Source organism: Sander lucioperca, chromosome 5 (assembly GCF_008315115.2).
Source record: "Sander lucioperca isolate FBNREF2018 chromosome 5, SLUC_FBN_1.2, whole genome shotgun sequence".
Lineage (NCBI taxonomy): Eukaryota > Metazoa > Chordata > Actinopteri > Perciformes > Percidae > Sander > Sander lucioperca.
Genome location: NC_050177.1, coordinates 42,002,287 through 42,017,765, shown reverse-complemented (window position 1 = coordinate 42,017,765; position 15,479 = coordinate 42,002,287). Strand labels below are relative to the sequence as shown.

Here is a 15,479-nt window from a genome sequence, read left to right as displayed (position 1 = left end):
TACCATCTTTGTTGGGAGTCGCCCACGAGCAGTAAGTACTGCTAGCTTGTCAGTTGCAGAGCATGAGGGAGTGCCATGCTAGCAGCTAGGCAAGCATTATAACTTGTGTTACAAAGTGACGCACGTTCGTCACGGAAGTAAAAGCTGAACTACAATAGAGCTGTTTGGAGCAGTTTGTGAACAGTGTTTTCTCTGGAAGATGGTAAGTCCCTTTGGGCTTTTTCACTGTGTAAACCTATAACATGCACAAAAAAGATATATAACACAATAAAGGAAAGGGAAAAAGCCAAAAAGCATAATATGAGCACTTTAAGTCTTTTTCACTCCAAACAGTCACTCTGGAAGTTGTTTTGAGTAATACATTCTTCTTCTCTGACTGCTGGAGCTACTCCCTTGCTGTGTTTAGTTGTATTATGAAACGTTAAGCCTCTTGGGTCACAATGGCCCAAGGTAGAGCATTTGAAGTACTTTGAATTTCAAGCTTTGTGTAGATCTGGCATATCAGTTCATCAGCACGTAAACTCCACATAACCAGCCTAGGCAAAACCACCCCAAGACAAATATAGTAAACTTGGACTTGATGATCAATGGTGTATCCATTGTCCTTTTTACATTTCTGTTTGTGTACGGATTAATTAAACAAGATACTACATTTCAATTAGTTAGTTTTAAAAGGAAGGTAGGTGTATTTTTGAACTTCAGACAGAGCAAGGCTAGTTCTTTCCCCCTGCTTCCAGTCTTTATGCTAAGCTAGGCTAACTCCATCTTGACTCCAGCTCTGTAATTAACACAAAAACATGAGTGGTGTCACCTCACTTGAAAAAAAATTTAAAATGTTGATCTCTTCCCTGAATAATATCAAACTTTGATGGATTAGGATCTTAATTACTATTGTTATAAAAAAAAATGTATAGTGCTCAATGTAAGGTATTTATGCAACAATTTGGTATCTGTACTGAATCAAAACAGGTTTGTATGAATTTGGAATGATAACCAATCCTAGTGATAGATTCTGATAAATTACTATCCATGATATTGCTACTTTAAAATAACGGAAGGCAACTGGCGAGGTAGGTAAAGAATGCAGAGGTATGGCTGACAACTTTCTAGCTTTAGAGAAGATGTAGGATTGTCTCTTGCTCTCAGTGGAGATAATTGCTTTGGAATTGAGGTCTTAGATAGTATCATTGTATGGAGAATGCAGGGCTTGGGTCATCCAAAGACATGATATCCCCTGTTCAGGTGAAGGGGGGATAGAGTCTACTGTCCCCCTCTTCTTGGCTGGGTTAGATTTGTCAGGTACAGTCTGATGGAGAAAAAGATTTATGCAGCAGCAGTCATTACGAGGATGACAGCATGAGCATGTTCAGCATTATTGCTTGTCTGAGTTGGGAAACCAAGTTGGCCATCTGTGTCGCATATTGCCAGTGCCAATCCTGCTTGAATGACAGATCAATTACATCAAGGGTTGTATTTGTGAAAAGACAGAAAATGGGCTGAGGCAGCACTATGCATTCATGTAAGTTTGTAAAAGGGATTCTTCACTGACACTGCAGCAGAGGAACCTTTGGAAACTTCTCTGTGTCAAGAAAGGGAAGGGCTTGCATTATGAGAATGAAAGTTTCATAGGGTCATCATATGTTGACAATTTCTAATATGAGCTCTTTCTGCAATCAATCTGCAAAAAAAACATGAAAAATGCCCATCTTAGTTTCCCAGAGCGCAAAGCAACATATTCAGATTGGGTCGGTCCAGAACCCCAAAATATTTAGTTTACTATCATCAAATGAAAGAAAAGTAGCAAATACTCACATTTAATAAGCTGGAAACAGCAAATGATTGTCCTGCTTGGTTGAAAAGTAGGGGTGTCACAAAATTTCGATTCTAAATCAAAGTAGGATCCGTGATTCTCCCAGTATTTTTTTTTTTAATTTTTATTAGATTTTAAACAGATTATTTAAATTTGATCATCTGTATTGCACTTGATACCATGTAGCTTATCTTTTTAAAAAAGAATTGGAAAATGTAAATGACAGTTGTCAGGGCATAAAACCTTATCTTAATTATTTATATTATTAATTATTTTTAAATTATCTGTTGATCTTTATGAATCAAGACTTCATAGTCTAACAATGGTATAGCCGTCAGTTTCGAAAAAAGAAATGTCCCTCTTTTACATGACAGCATGTTATCTTGGTGGTCAGTTTGGTTTGGAACCTAGCTACTCAGCAACTAGAGCTGCAAAGATTAATCGATTAATGGATTACTTGTCATCTATTAAATGAACTATTTTGATAACCGGTTTGAGTCATTTGTTATGAAAAAAAAAAGGTTAAAATTCTCTGATTGCTGCTTCTTCAATGTAAATGTATTTTCTTCACTCCTCTGTGACAGTAAACTAAATATCTTTGAGTTGTGGACAAAACAAGACATGTAAGGACGTCATCTTGGGCTTTGGGAAACACTGATTGAGAAAAAAACAGATTAATCGACAATGAAAATAAGTTAGTTGCAGCCCTATCAGCAATACAAAGAAGATGGGAGATCAGTGACACATTTTTATTAGAATAAACTAATAATTTTGTTTTAGAATTAGATACTGAGCATCAATCAAAAGCCCTATGTGACATGACTTCAGGTCTGGATTCCAGTCCTACTAATTCCCTCCTCAGGTCTGACGGATACTTTTTAAAGACGACATAGGGTTTGAACTCCAACTGGTTCCACACGTCTCTCCCTGCCCGTGCTACTGTGCTTTCTGACCGACTGCAGATTTTAACTGGTTGTCCTTGTCATAAGGGTATGCTAAGAGCAACAAAAAAAAAACAAAAAAAAACAGCGTCTACCTTCTCCTGAACCTCTTGCTTCTCCTTGAGGGCCTCCTCCAGCTGGGCTTGTAGGTCACTGATCTGAGCCAGATTCTGGGCTGACTGAAAGCATCGAAACACAGGACAGAAGCAAAGTCAGTGATCAGTGATATTAAACATGGTTTTCTTTTATTCCATCTGATGGAAGAATGAATACGGATTTTATTTATACAGTACATCATTGATACAGTATGCAGACTATAACATACAGCTAAAATCCTAAAAACTAAATCCATCAAATGCCAAACAATGAAAATATAGCATGTAGATGCAGTAAACGTTGATGACATCACAGTGACATTAACCTAGACAAATAAATCTGCTGGGAAGGTTTTTCTAGTCTGCTAAAAGCATATCAATAAATCTCATTTCAATGTGACCTGTGTGAAATATCTGAGACGAGTTTTTTTTTTTTTTTTTTTTTTTTTTTTCACGGTAGATGAAGCACTCTGCTACAGCGAGTCCCACGGGGAATTCAGCTGCTTCAGTTTAGACAGGAAGGAAAGATGGATTCATTTGGAGCCAGTGGAAGCACATCACTCATCATTCCATCAGAAATTGAAAGGAAGCGCTTTTACTCCACTTTCATTTCCACTTGCTGTTGCTGTTCACCTGCATATACAGCTATATTTATACTAATCTAGCTAGCCAAATACCACTTTTCAAAAATATCTCAATTGGCAGGAATGGACGTGTTGAAACAATTCAATGTAAAGCTTGATCCAGAGATTTTACCTTTTACAAATGAACTTGGGATTGCTTTTTAACATGATACAGTATGTGGAACATGCCGGCCTGACTACGTATAGAGGTGTGTGTGTGTGTGTGTGTGTGTAGTTGGGGTAATGTTGACACATCAGCTCGCTGATATGTTTTTTTAATTAAAAATTATACACCAGCTAGTCAAAGTCATCCATCTGTTCTATGATGGATGATTCCGTTTTATTTACATTACATTGTACAGTATTAGTTGTAGATTCATTTCATACTAGCAGGGAGCGCTAGTGTCGTGCCAGCACCGGAGCCAGGCGAGCAGGCAAAGGAACTGGGTTCAGCAGCCTGTACGGACTTCCCGGCAGAGACGAAGAAAGGTAGATCCTAGATCTGCCCGATACACATGTCGACATCAACACAGGCAAACTGTGTGCGCAGGTGTCAACACTTGGGTTTCAACACCAGTCAACAGACGTTACTACAGTCTTTATATTTCACATACACTCTTGGTTGCCGATGTTGTTAATCATTTCTCTCCAATTTTCAGATCATATTCTTGTTGAAACATGTTGGATTGTGTAGTTTTTGGTTAAGAAGCATTATTGATGATTTTGCTGCTAAGCTCCGTAACAGTCATTCCACTGCTACATGCTGTCGGGGAAAACTGTTATCTCGGTTGCCGATGTTGTTAGTTTCTCCCCAATTCCAGATCACATTGGTTAAGGAACATGTCCAGTTGTGTAGTTTGGGTTTAGAAGCATGTAATCGTGATTTATACTAGAGCCCGACCGATAAAGGATTTTTGAGGCTGATACCGATACAAATATTTGGTGATTTAAAAATGCGATATTCCGATATATCAAAATATATATATTTTTTTTAAATCCTGACACGCAAAATATATATATTTTTTAAAAATCCAGAAACGCATAACAAAACAAACAGATTTCCCTAACATTAGTTATCTGTAGTTATTTATGAGACTTCACTAAAATAATATGATAATGCAGTTTAAAATAAACTTGTTTGTTTTATTGTCACAACAGAACAGAGGAACATCAAAATATATTAAAGTTCTGATAAATAAAATGTTTAAAAATACAAACTTAGTTATCGTTAGCCCCAGCCGGTGCTGGGGCTAACGATAACTAGCTATTGCTACATGTCCCGGCTGTCTTGTCAGCTATCATCCTGAATGATTAGAGGTCAACCGATTAATCGACCGATTTTTGGCAATTTTTTACATAATCGGCATCGGCCAATATCAAGCTGATTAATAAGCAGGCGCATCTGCGGGCAGCCTAGTGTTAAAAACATGAATAGGCGACATTTTTTACAGCGCGCCCAGACCATGGATGTATTAAGAGCCTTACCAGCCATTACCTTTATTTTTTCATTGAAAGGTTCATTTGACAATTTTATTTTCTTCTTACCTGTTTCGTTTATTTTATATATTTTTCATACATTATTTATAGAATATAGGCTACAGTATGTTTTTACATTATACATTTTTAAATGAAGTATAGGCTACAAAGTGTAGATTGGTGAAGTGTTCAATAAATGTTTTTGTTGAGAAATTCTGTGTATATTAGTGTTACATTTTATCTTTCAAATAGAGGTTTAAAAACAAGCACATATCGGCCAAATATCGGCCAAAATAAATCGGCAGCATTAATCGGCAATCGGCTGACCCTGATTTCTAAAGATCGGCATCGGCCAGAGAAAACCCATATCGGTCGACCTCTATGAATGATGTCTCTTTGTGCCGGGGGAGTGAGGCAGGCAGAGCAGAGTGTGCTAGCTGGCTAAATTAGCATTAGATTAATCGTCTATCTATACAGCTAACGTCAACGTTACCAATGAACTTATTCGTGGGTTAGCGCAGTGCTGCTTTTATCCATGGTCAAAACAATCATACTACTAATAACTTGATGAGCATGTTGAACGATGTTGTAACCCTATGATGTTATCCACCAAGCATTAGCTAGCATTAATATTAGCTACTTGTCAACCAGCACATACATTGTAGTAACATTAAGCTGGATTAATATTGATATGTATCAATAAATAAGGTTTCTGCTGTATTACTGTGTTGCAAAGTGGCATGTTATTAATCACAAAATGATGCATTTTGGCAGAAAAAGCAGTGTTACCAGTATTTTTTTCTGTGACATTGTATGATTTACAATTACTCTCGAAGGTAGCATCTGGGTGCCCATGTCTTGACAGAAGTTACGAGTGGCTAGATGGTGAAAGGTTATGACGCCACTGACGGGCGATGAGCTAAATGAAACGTGACGTGTCTGAAAATAAAATAACAGATTTCTCTGGGTTTGCCATTTGATGGAAACATTTGGGATAGTGTAACTACACAACTCAACAAAATATATAACCAGGTATGGTCATTTTTAGACATTTTAATGCAGAAAAGTTACATATTGTACCTTTAAAGTCCTTTGAACAAAAACACAATAAAAAAATAAAAGTGAGTGTTACCAACAGGGACGTTGTAGAGCGCCCTCTGGTGGACAAACTATGCAACGCCAACACTCAGAACATTTTTTATTTTATTTTTTAAATATTCATTTATCAGAATCATTCATTTGTCATTATAAATTATTCTGATGAATGACGAATGATGATGAAAAATAAATTAAAAAAATTAAAATTATCGGCCATTATAAATGCCGATACCGATAGTTCGGAAAATGCCTAATATCGGCCGATATATCAGTCGGGCTCTAATTTATAGTGGTAGAATATGCCATTAAATTCTGTTGAGGTTGGTTCTTCGGCTGCAATGAAGAATGGGAAACCTAACCCTGATTTTTCACTGGGCGTGTCTGTGCTGCATTCCGGCTGCACCTCGGTTTTGTACCGTCCTCCACCACACGGCATACAACACCGGAAGTGTCGGACTGACTTGCAGATTTTATTGTCTCTACAAGTACTTGAAAGAACAATAACGTGTTTTTTAAGCTAGTATCTACCTTCCACTCCAAGCACTACTTCAGTTAAACTCTATGCCGACATATACGATATTGGTGGGGGGCATCGTTTGGTAAATTGACTGGATAGTCTCGCTGTTTTACTTCCTGCCTGGTTGCCTGAATGCCCCACGGCTCACGTGAAAATAGACCTGGCGGGTATCTTTAGCAGAGCGGAGAGCCGCTTCACGCATACTTCTGGGACGTGCCGTGTCGCGGCTGGTGGAATATCAAGCATTGACTTGAATGGCTGCGATTGCTAGCTCCCTGCACGCCTCCGGAACGCAGTGCAGACGCGCTCGGTGGAAAATACCGGTAAGTGTTGACACCTGAATTACACTCTGAAACTGTACGGGGGCGCTACTCACAAAAGAAATTCCAATGTTACGCAGTGTTGCTTTAAAGCGATGTTGAAAACTGGTGAAACTGTAAATGTATGTAGATGCAAGTAAATCATTTTTATAATAGGCAGACACATTACCAAGTTGATTAACAAAAGGTAACATTTAAAAGCCTTCTTTTAAATGATTTTTGTAAAAATAAATTGTAGTTCCATTTTGAATCTAATAATTGATCATTTAAAGATTAAAGCTGCTTAAGAAAATGGTAGCATTCATTGAAATGTTATTTTCAGGTGATACAGTTATTCTGGTGAAGGCTGGTTACTGAATTCAATTCTTTTTAGGCACCGACTGAATTGCCTCTAAAGTATTGCTTATCGAAAAATTCCTCGTCATTCAATACCCAATTTCAATACCTAAGGAGTAAATGTCGTCAGCATCAGTGAGCCAATCAGCATGCAGCATGCTCCTAACAAGATCTAATAATGCTGCTGATTGGCTGTCTAACGTTACACCTCGTAGAGAAACGCAGGAAAAACTCGGCTCGGGTAGTAGGAACTGGAAAAATAAACAAAAAGATTTGTGTCGTAATGTTGTAATTTCTTTTTGTTTTATAAAAACTGGTATTGAAAAAAGTATAATTTAGGAACCGGTATCAAATTTACGCTATTGGTATCGGTATTGAAAATATTTGAACGATACCCAGCCATAATTGCGGAATATGAAAGAGAGAAAGAGTTGAAAGCAGACCTGGGCCACGGCGGCCTTGTGTTTCTTCATCAGCTCGTTGAGGTCCTCCTGGTCCTCCTCCATCCTGGACTGTAGCTCGTTCTTCTCCCTCTGCAGACGACTCAGCTGCTCCTCCAGCTGGAACACACACAGCAAGGCAATCAGCCACGCTGGGCTGGAAATACATCACACACTCTACTGGCTATTCGCTTTCTAAATGACAGCCACTGCCCTGGCAATACAAGAGTGGGTTTTTGTTGTGATTTTTTATTTTATTTTTAAAAGTTTTATACCAAACGTACAATTAGCAACATGAACATTATAATGCTCCATGACATGTTTTATCTGTTACACCGTGAATATTGAACTTTAGCTAAACTTAAAAATAAATAAATCACAAATCGAATTGTAATCGCAATATCTGGCAGAAAGAAATCGCAATTAGACCCCTCAAAGTCTTGGTCTCCATACACTCTGGTCTTGGTGATGACTTGGTCTCGGTTTAGGTGGTCTTGACTACAACACTGTAGTCTGGAGCTGTGTTTTGACTTTGTATATGTGCCACTCTATGCACAGCAGAGGTTTTTCTCTGAGAAGTGCCTCTATTAGCCCCTAAACAGCCCTGCTCTTATCACAGGGCACAACAGCAGTTATTTAAGGTCCCAGACATAACCCAGACATCCAATTAGAGGCTAAAAGCTAGCAGCAACTGCCTTGTACCTTCAGCTGAGGGGAGGCACTGCACTGAAGTAATCCTATTTCTGTAATGACTGGGATAATACACAAAAGGAGGGACAGAGGTCGGCGGTGCGGGGTTATGTATTAAGAAATGATGACTAATGTGACTATGTAAAAAAATGAAGCCATTTGCACATAGCGAGTAGATGAGGAGTGCTGACACTGTGGCATTAAGAAACAGTCCAAACAGGACGTAGAATGAACCCAAATCACCGAATCAAAAGATTAAGGATCTGGATTATAAGGGAATGTTTTTTTTTTTATTCCTTATCTATTTTTATTAATACCACCCACTGCTGAGATGTAACAAGGTGTACTTGAGTAACTAAAATATCTGTGTGAAATCTGGGGCAAATTCATTTACATATCACACTTTCCTTTTTTAAAGTCACAGTTGGCCTCACTGAGTACTGATAAAAGCTTTGACAGCGGCTGCAGCTCTGCAGCATAGGGGAAAATATTATGATGGGCGCTTGAAAAAAGAAAAAAAAAGGTGACAGTCAAAAGCATCAAACTTTCATTTAACACATTTAACAATAGGCAGTCAGTGCAATCTCAACCCAATTACGCAACTCGGCTCTTTTGTTTTTGACTCTCTCTCTCTCTCTCTCTCTCTCTCTCTCTCTCTCTCTCTCTCTCTCAGATTGCTGTGGCTCTCTTTGGAAAAATAAAGCTGTCGAAAAACATGCGAGACAATTTTCTCAAAACACTGCAATTACGGCGACAGAACGGCGGGAGAACGGCGGGAGAACGGCGAACCATCTGAAAGAAATGTCATTTGCATGATTTTACCTTTGTTGAATTGCAGCGTATGATGTGGCCGAGGCGGCATCAAAAAAGCCTCCATTTATGTAATAACCATTTCTGTCACCAGTTCCCAGCAGGCTGGATGTGTGCTGCAGAGGCCGTCCTCAAACACACCTTTGCAAAACGAGCAGCTGGTGACACGTTCATCTTATCTCTTTAACATTCCTTTTCCACCTTCTACTAAACGGATCATGCATTATGGGTAAAGAAATAAGCTAAATTTGTTTTCCACGGCCTGTATTTTCAAAAGGGGAATACGTTTCTAAACTTCTCCACAGAACAACACCAAAATTATAGCTGAGATGAAGCCCTGCATGGCTTGTGAAAAAAACAAAACAATACAGGACCAAAAGCTGACCTGGGGGGGGGTTGATCATGCACAACACAACAAAACATGCAAGAATTAAATCCCCTTTCCCATACCATAGATATAGAGCCACTCGGCCAGCCATGCCAAAACACTTATTTATGAACTTCATTATTCAATGGAAAATAATCTTTCCATTGAATATTAAAACCAGCCCTTATTGTTGGCTAGTTTCATTTATAATAAAACATCAGATTTTATAAACTACATGTGTTTTGTGTGCAAAAATCTTAATGTGTAAAGTAACTAGTAACTAAAGCTGTCAGATGAATGTAGTGGAGTGAAAAGTACATTTCTCTCTGAAATGTAGTAGAGGTAGAAAGTGGCATGAAAAGAAAAGACTCAAGTAAAGTACAAGTACCTCAACATTTGGACTTAAGTACAGTACTGGAGTAAATGTATTTAGTTACATTCCACCACTGCCTACGTGTGCACGTGGGAAATCAATACACATTAATCATGTTTCCATCAACGTACAGTATTTTTATGCACATTTTGAAGTATTGCATTAGAAAATGATGATAGAAACAGCAAAATTCGAAAAAAGTTTTTACACTCGCTTGAGGTGGTTTTTGCCATTTTCAGCTTTGCAGAATAAGTAGTGACGTAGCAAACATGTAACTCGCATGACTATAGTCCAGGTATCCATCGGATGGGGGAAGGATCGGGATATGGGTCCTATCCAGTGCGCCGTACACTTGTTGCACAAGGTGCGTAGTGGAGTTGCGGTGCGCTATTGCCTGCACCTCAGCCATGTCGGGTAAATTGACAAATTGGTTCAACAGCTTGAATCGTATGGCCCTGCACACTGAGTATACACAGCGGTGAACGGTTGTCTCGCTGACACCAAATGTCTCTGCCACAACCCTGTATTCTGCACAGGTGGCCAACTTGTACAATGCTACCTCTCTCCATTTAGCCAAAGAACTTAGCTTCTAAACTCTTTGATTTAGCAGGCCGGTTTGCTATCTACAACCATGCGTAACGTCAACTTGTGAGGAAACTACGCTTTACGGAGTCTAGTTTATTCGCTCTAAACCAGTTGATGGAAACGCTTCTAATTCACATTTTCTTTTTTTTCTTCTTTTTTGCGACTTTAAAAGTTTGCTTAAAATTCGCTTGACAATTAGATGGAAACATCACTATTGTGTCATTGTATTGCAGTGTAATTAGTCTTAATGAAATGTATTAATTTATCATAACTGTAGTTGAACACCAACAAAGTCTGTAATTATTCTTGTGGCACAATCATACTCTAAGTTGACTTTTACTAAGCAATTCCAAAGAGCAGTTAGTTTATCTCCAGTTCATTTAAAAAACAGGAGTTCTTTCAGAAAGGAGCTGACGGTAACATTTTCAGTAAGTACACATATGCATCCTTATTTGCAGCATCTTAGTTTAGAGGGTAAAAAGGAAAAACAAATGAAATTGAAGGCACGCCAAATCCATCCAGACATCCTCCTCTATACAGCCATCCATTCCTCCTCTCCTGACCCACACCTGTGCATTGACAAAATTACCTTTACCCTTCCCTTCACTGTGGACAGAATATTCACCTTTCTAAAACATGCAGTTAAAAAATTACAAGATGCCCCGTCTTATTCAAATTACATCCAGCAATATGTTCAAACCAGTTTGAACAGTCAGTCATTTCTCTTTCACAGGCAGGAGGGAAAGCAAAAGGACGTTAATCCTCACTAGTCTATATTGACGACGTTTCATTTCCGGGATTGCTCCGGTGCACCTGGAAATTCTGCAGGATGTCCCTCATTTTCAGCTGGATGCCCGTCACCTTCCTCTTTCTTTGTGTTGCCGTTCTAAACTCTGGTGGATTTCTGAGGACTATGGTTAACTGCTCCTCAGATCTCTACAGGGTAAATCCAGACAGCTAGCTAGACTATCTGTCCAATCTGAGTTTTCTGTTGCACGACTAAAACAACTTCTGAACGTACAAATGTTCCACCAAAACAAGTTCCTCCCTGAGGCTATTTTGCAGCAGTACCGCGGCTTTTCTCCAGTGCTTAACACCGCCCAAGACGATTGTGATTGGTTTAAAGAAATGCCAATAAACCAGAGCACGTTTTTCTTCCATCCCGTAATGTTGTGTGGACTAGCCAGACCCTCCTCCGCAGCACTGTGGAGGAAGGTCTGACAATGCGAGACTAAACCTCACTGATACAGAGAGTAAGATGAAAAGTCATGCCAAAAGAACAGATAATATATCAGTCCAAAAAAAAATAGGAGAGGCTGAGATTAGACTTGAGATGTAAAGAAAGCGGTCTAGATAGAATAAAGAGAGAAAACTATGTTTTTGCAGAGAAATAAAGATCCTACCCCAGAGAGTTGTTAAGTATGGTAAAAGAAGCAGAAAATGAAGAAGGAAGTGGGCTCTGAGGGACCAGTGTGCCCTCTGACCCCTTATCTGTGGCTGAAGGCGAGGATTTGACATATCTCCTGCTGCCCTGCTACCACCACAGATGGTGCAGTCTTATAAAAGCCTCAAAAACACAACCTACGTCATCACCACTGAGGATATTTTCCAAATATTGTGACAGCTTTAACTTGTTTCATCCTATTTTAAGCAACATTATGTAACTATTTTACCTCAAAGTAATAGATTTAAAATCATTTGGATGCTACACTGACTTGTAACAGGTCGTTTTCACTGCGTGCCTAGAGCTGTAACAATTCAAAATGTTGCTATACAATTAATTGCCTCAGAAATAATTGCCATTAACAATATAATTGTGTCTTTTGGTAAAATTTAAAAATATTTATTCATGTCTTACCTTTTTTTTTTTTTTTTTAAACAAAATTAAAGTTTTAAACAAATTCCAGGATACATCTTTTGGTTATATATCACTGTCATGTGACCCAGATGATGTAATAACACAAATACACAGACTAGGAAGTAAACCACGCCTCTTTATCAGAATTTTTTTTTTTCTAACTGTATTCCCCCCTTGTCATTGTTGTTGCTGTGAACGTGTATAGGGTCAAATGCCGACAAATAACAATTTAAATAATAATAAAAAAATATATAGTCTGACCAATAATTACTTTTATGATTAACATTAACTGCGGTTAAACAAAGAAACGTCAATTATGTAAAAATAATTGACAATTATGTAATAATTGTTACAGGCCTATGCACGCCCTGTTACCGCAAGCAGGTACCATCTCCTGGGAGAAGTGCGTAACGTTTTAAGGCACTGCCACTTAATTTGGTGAAACTGGATCATATTTCTTGGAGTAAATTTTTTCTGGTTTTCCCTCTGATGTCCTACGTTTAGTTCTTAAGTTTATTTTTTGATCACAAATAATGTAATCATAACAAATGCTTGGGTACAGCTGTCCATATTTACCACAGTGGTGTAGAAGTGAGTTACACTCTGGAACTGCAAAAAAAAATCAAAGTTTCCCAAGTTGCTTTAACATCCACTTGCAGTAAACCTAATCATACTTTTTTTTTTTGTAATCAAAACTGCCCCCTGTGGTTGCGTCACTGCAGGAAACGTGTTTAAATGGTGAGAGTAGGATCCAGAGAGCTGTACTCACCGCCTGTTTGGTTTTGGAGATGTCATCCATCTGAACGTGCAGGTCTTCAATCTCCACCTCCATGGACTTACGAGCTTTAACTGCCGTCGCACAGGTGAACTCAGACTCCTCTAGCTGGAAGGGACACAGAAATGGAAGAAAAATGTATCAGTTCAGTAAGCTCAGAGTACCAACATGCACACTCACTTTACCATACTATCAATGGATTCTGTCCCAGAACCTTGAAGTTAGAACTCAGTCAAATCCACACCAAGAGACATAATGCACATATTTTAATGACTTACACTTCCCGAGCATATCCTTATTCTGATGTCCGTCGCAAATAAACATTAATAAATCCACTAAGAAATCAAAGAATAACTTCAAAACCTGAGAATAATCAAAGTAATCCAGAGATTCAGCTGTTTGTACATCCATGGGCACCATACACTGACATCATTCAGCACACTTTTAATATTACATAAAAACACACACACACACACACACACACACACATATATATATGTATATTAGAGATATTCTGATACAATTTCTTTGCTTCCCAATACTGATTCTGACACCAGAACTTGCGTATCGGTAGATACCGAGTATCGATCCGATACCACTGTTATTTTATTATGTTTTAACAGCTGTATATAAGGTTGGGTATCGTTTGGGTTTTTTTCCGATACCGGTGCTAAAACAATACTTTTAAAATGGTGCCGGTGCCTAAACGGTGCCTGAACCGATACTTAAAAAAATAGGGTAATAGGGAATAGGGTATTTTACAATAACTTTGAATGCACCACGAGGCTTACTAGTTTCAAGTAAGGGTGCTCCGATTGATCGGGAACCGATCGTTATCGGCCGATAAAGGCTTTAAATAGTTTGATCGGTGGTCTCCATAAAGGCCGATCAGATAGGCCGATCAGATGACGCACTACTCGTGAGAAAATGTTCTATACGCAGCTAAATTACACACCAACCAGATTTTGTCAAAGAATGCTGTTGCTAAGTAACAATGCACAATGCTTATAGGAATCACGTTACGTTACTGCTAATGAATCCCTAACATTTCCGGATTTTGCTGCTTCATAATAAAAACATTCAAATACGAAAATAACGGAGGACTTTTATTGTGAAGAACTTACAGGAAATGAAACCGTTCACAGCCGGGGCTTTGACCACGCATAGTCGAGTAGCTAGTTTTCAGCGCTAGTCCGGGACGCCGTGTAACTAGCTAGCTGAGCTGAGGTACAGACGAAAGGAAAATTATCTGTTAAAAAATGTGGCGACATATCCCCGGTGTTAAGAGGCCCGCCGCGGAGTCAGCAGTAGCTATGGATGTACAAGCTGTTGAGGGCGAAGTAAAGAAAAAGAGAAGGTACTTTTCAAACAAGTGGCGCATTGACAAAACATACAGCGAAAGACCGTGCAAAACATTTCAGACCGTCCTGCCAACCTGTTTACATTTTAACGTCAATGTAGACTGTAACGATGTTTAAGTCGCTTGAAAGCTGCTGCCGTTTTAAATCTGTTGGCTCTCTGCTGCTCAGTTCTACCCCGCGACCGACGAGACACACACACACACACACACGGTGGATGCAGGAAAAACCGGAGATGAGACGTACAGGATGACCTAAATTGAGGACAGCTACACTTCATACATCCATGAGCTACACTCGTTATTGTAAAATCAATGATAAGTTAAAGTCCAATAAGTCCTTTATCAAACCGTATGAATGTGTGTCCCAGGCCAGGATAGGAAATGAACTTACAATGTAAAGATCAACAAGCTACTGACACATAATAAATACATTATATTAATAAAATATGTATTAATAATAAAACATAATTTAATAAAGCAATTCAAAATATGATAGTGCACTCTCTTTTATAAATTTGAATTCTGGAAAAAGTGGCTGGTAAAAAATGTAAGTGGCCCCCTCCTGCTCAGAACACACTAAAGACACACTGAAGAACACACTGACAGTTGTTTTGTAATTTATTCTGAATAAGTCTTTAGCTATATGTTAAGCTCTAAGCTGTTTAAGGTGTGTTTCTAACAGAGGAAGTGGAATGTTTCCTGTCAATAAAAGTAAACCGTTGACAATTCACAATACATTATCTTCTGTTAATTTTAATACTTATGCATTGTTGTTAAGAATATTAAAATTAATATATGATAAATATGACATGATAAATAGAAGGTTTCAAATAGACCCGGTGATCGGTGATCGGCATCGGTCGACACGGCTCACAGCAATCGGTGATCGGTGATCGGCCCCAAAAATCCTGATCGGAGCACCCTTAGTTTCAAGTGAACGCACCACGTCTGTGTTGTTTTTCCGACAACGGCAGCTGCACACTGTTGGAATCCTCTACAGTGAAA

General features: G+C 38.7%; 1 protein-coding gene across 18 annotated transcripts in view; it reads right to left on the bottom strand.

Annotated features, from left to right (window-relative positions):
* LOC116041151 (unconventional myosin-XVIIIa-like) overlaps positions 1 to 15,479 on the bottom strand; it is a 175,157-nt gene that overhangs the window by 18,885 nt on the left and 140,793 nt on the right. For all 18 annotated transcript variants that reach the window (XM_031287023.2, XM_031287024.2, XM_031287029.2 and 15 more), the window contains 3 exons: positions 13,109 to 13,222; positions 7,660 to 7,776; positions 2,847 to 2,930 (listed from right to left, as the gene is read on the bottom strand). In XM_031287023.2, the coding sequence (XP_031142883.1) occupies positions 2,847 to 2,930; positions 7,660 to 7,776; positions 13,109 to 13,222 (315 nt within the window). The remainder of the gene's footprint in view (positions 1 to 2,846; positions 2,931 to 7,659; positions 7,777 to 13,108; positions 13,223 to 15,479) is intronic.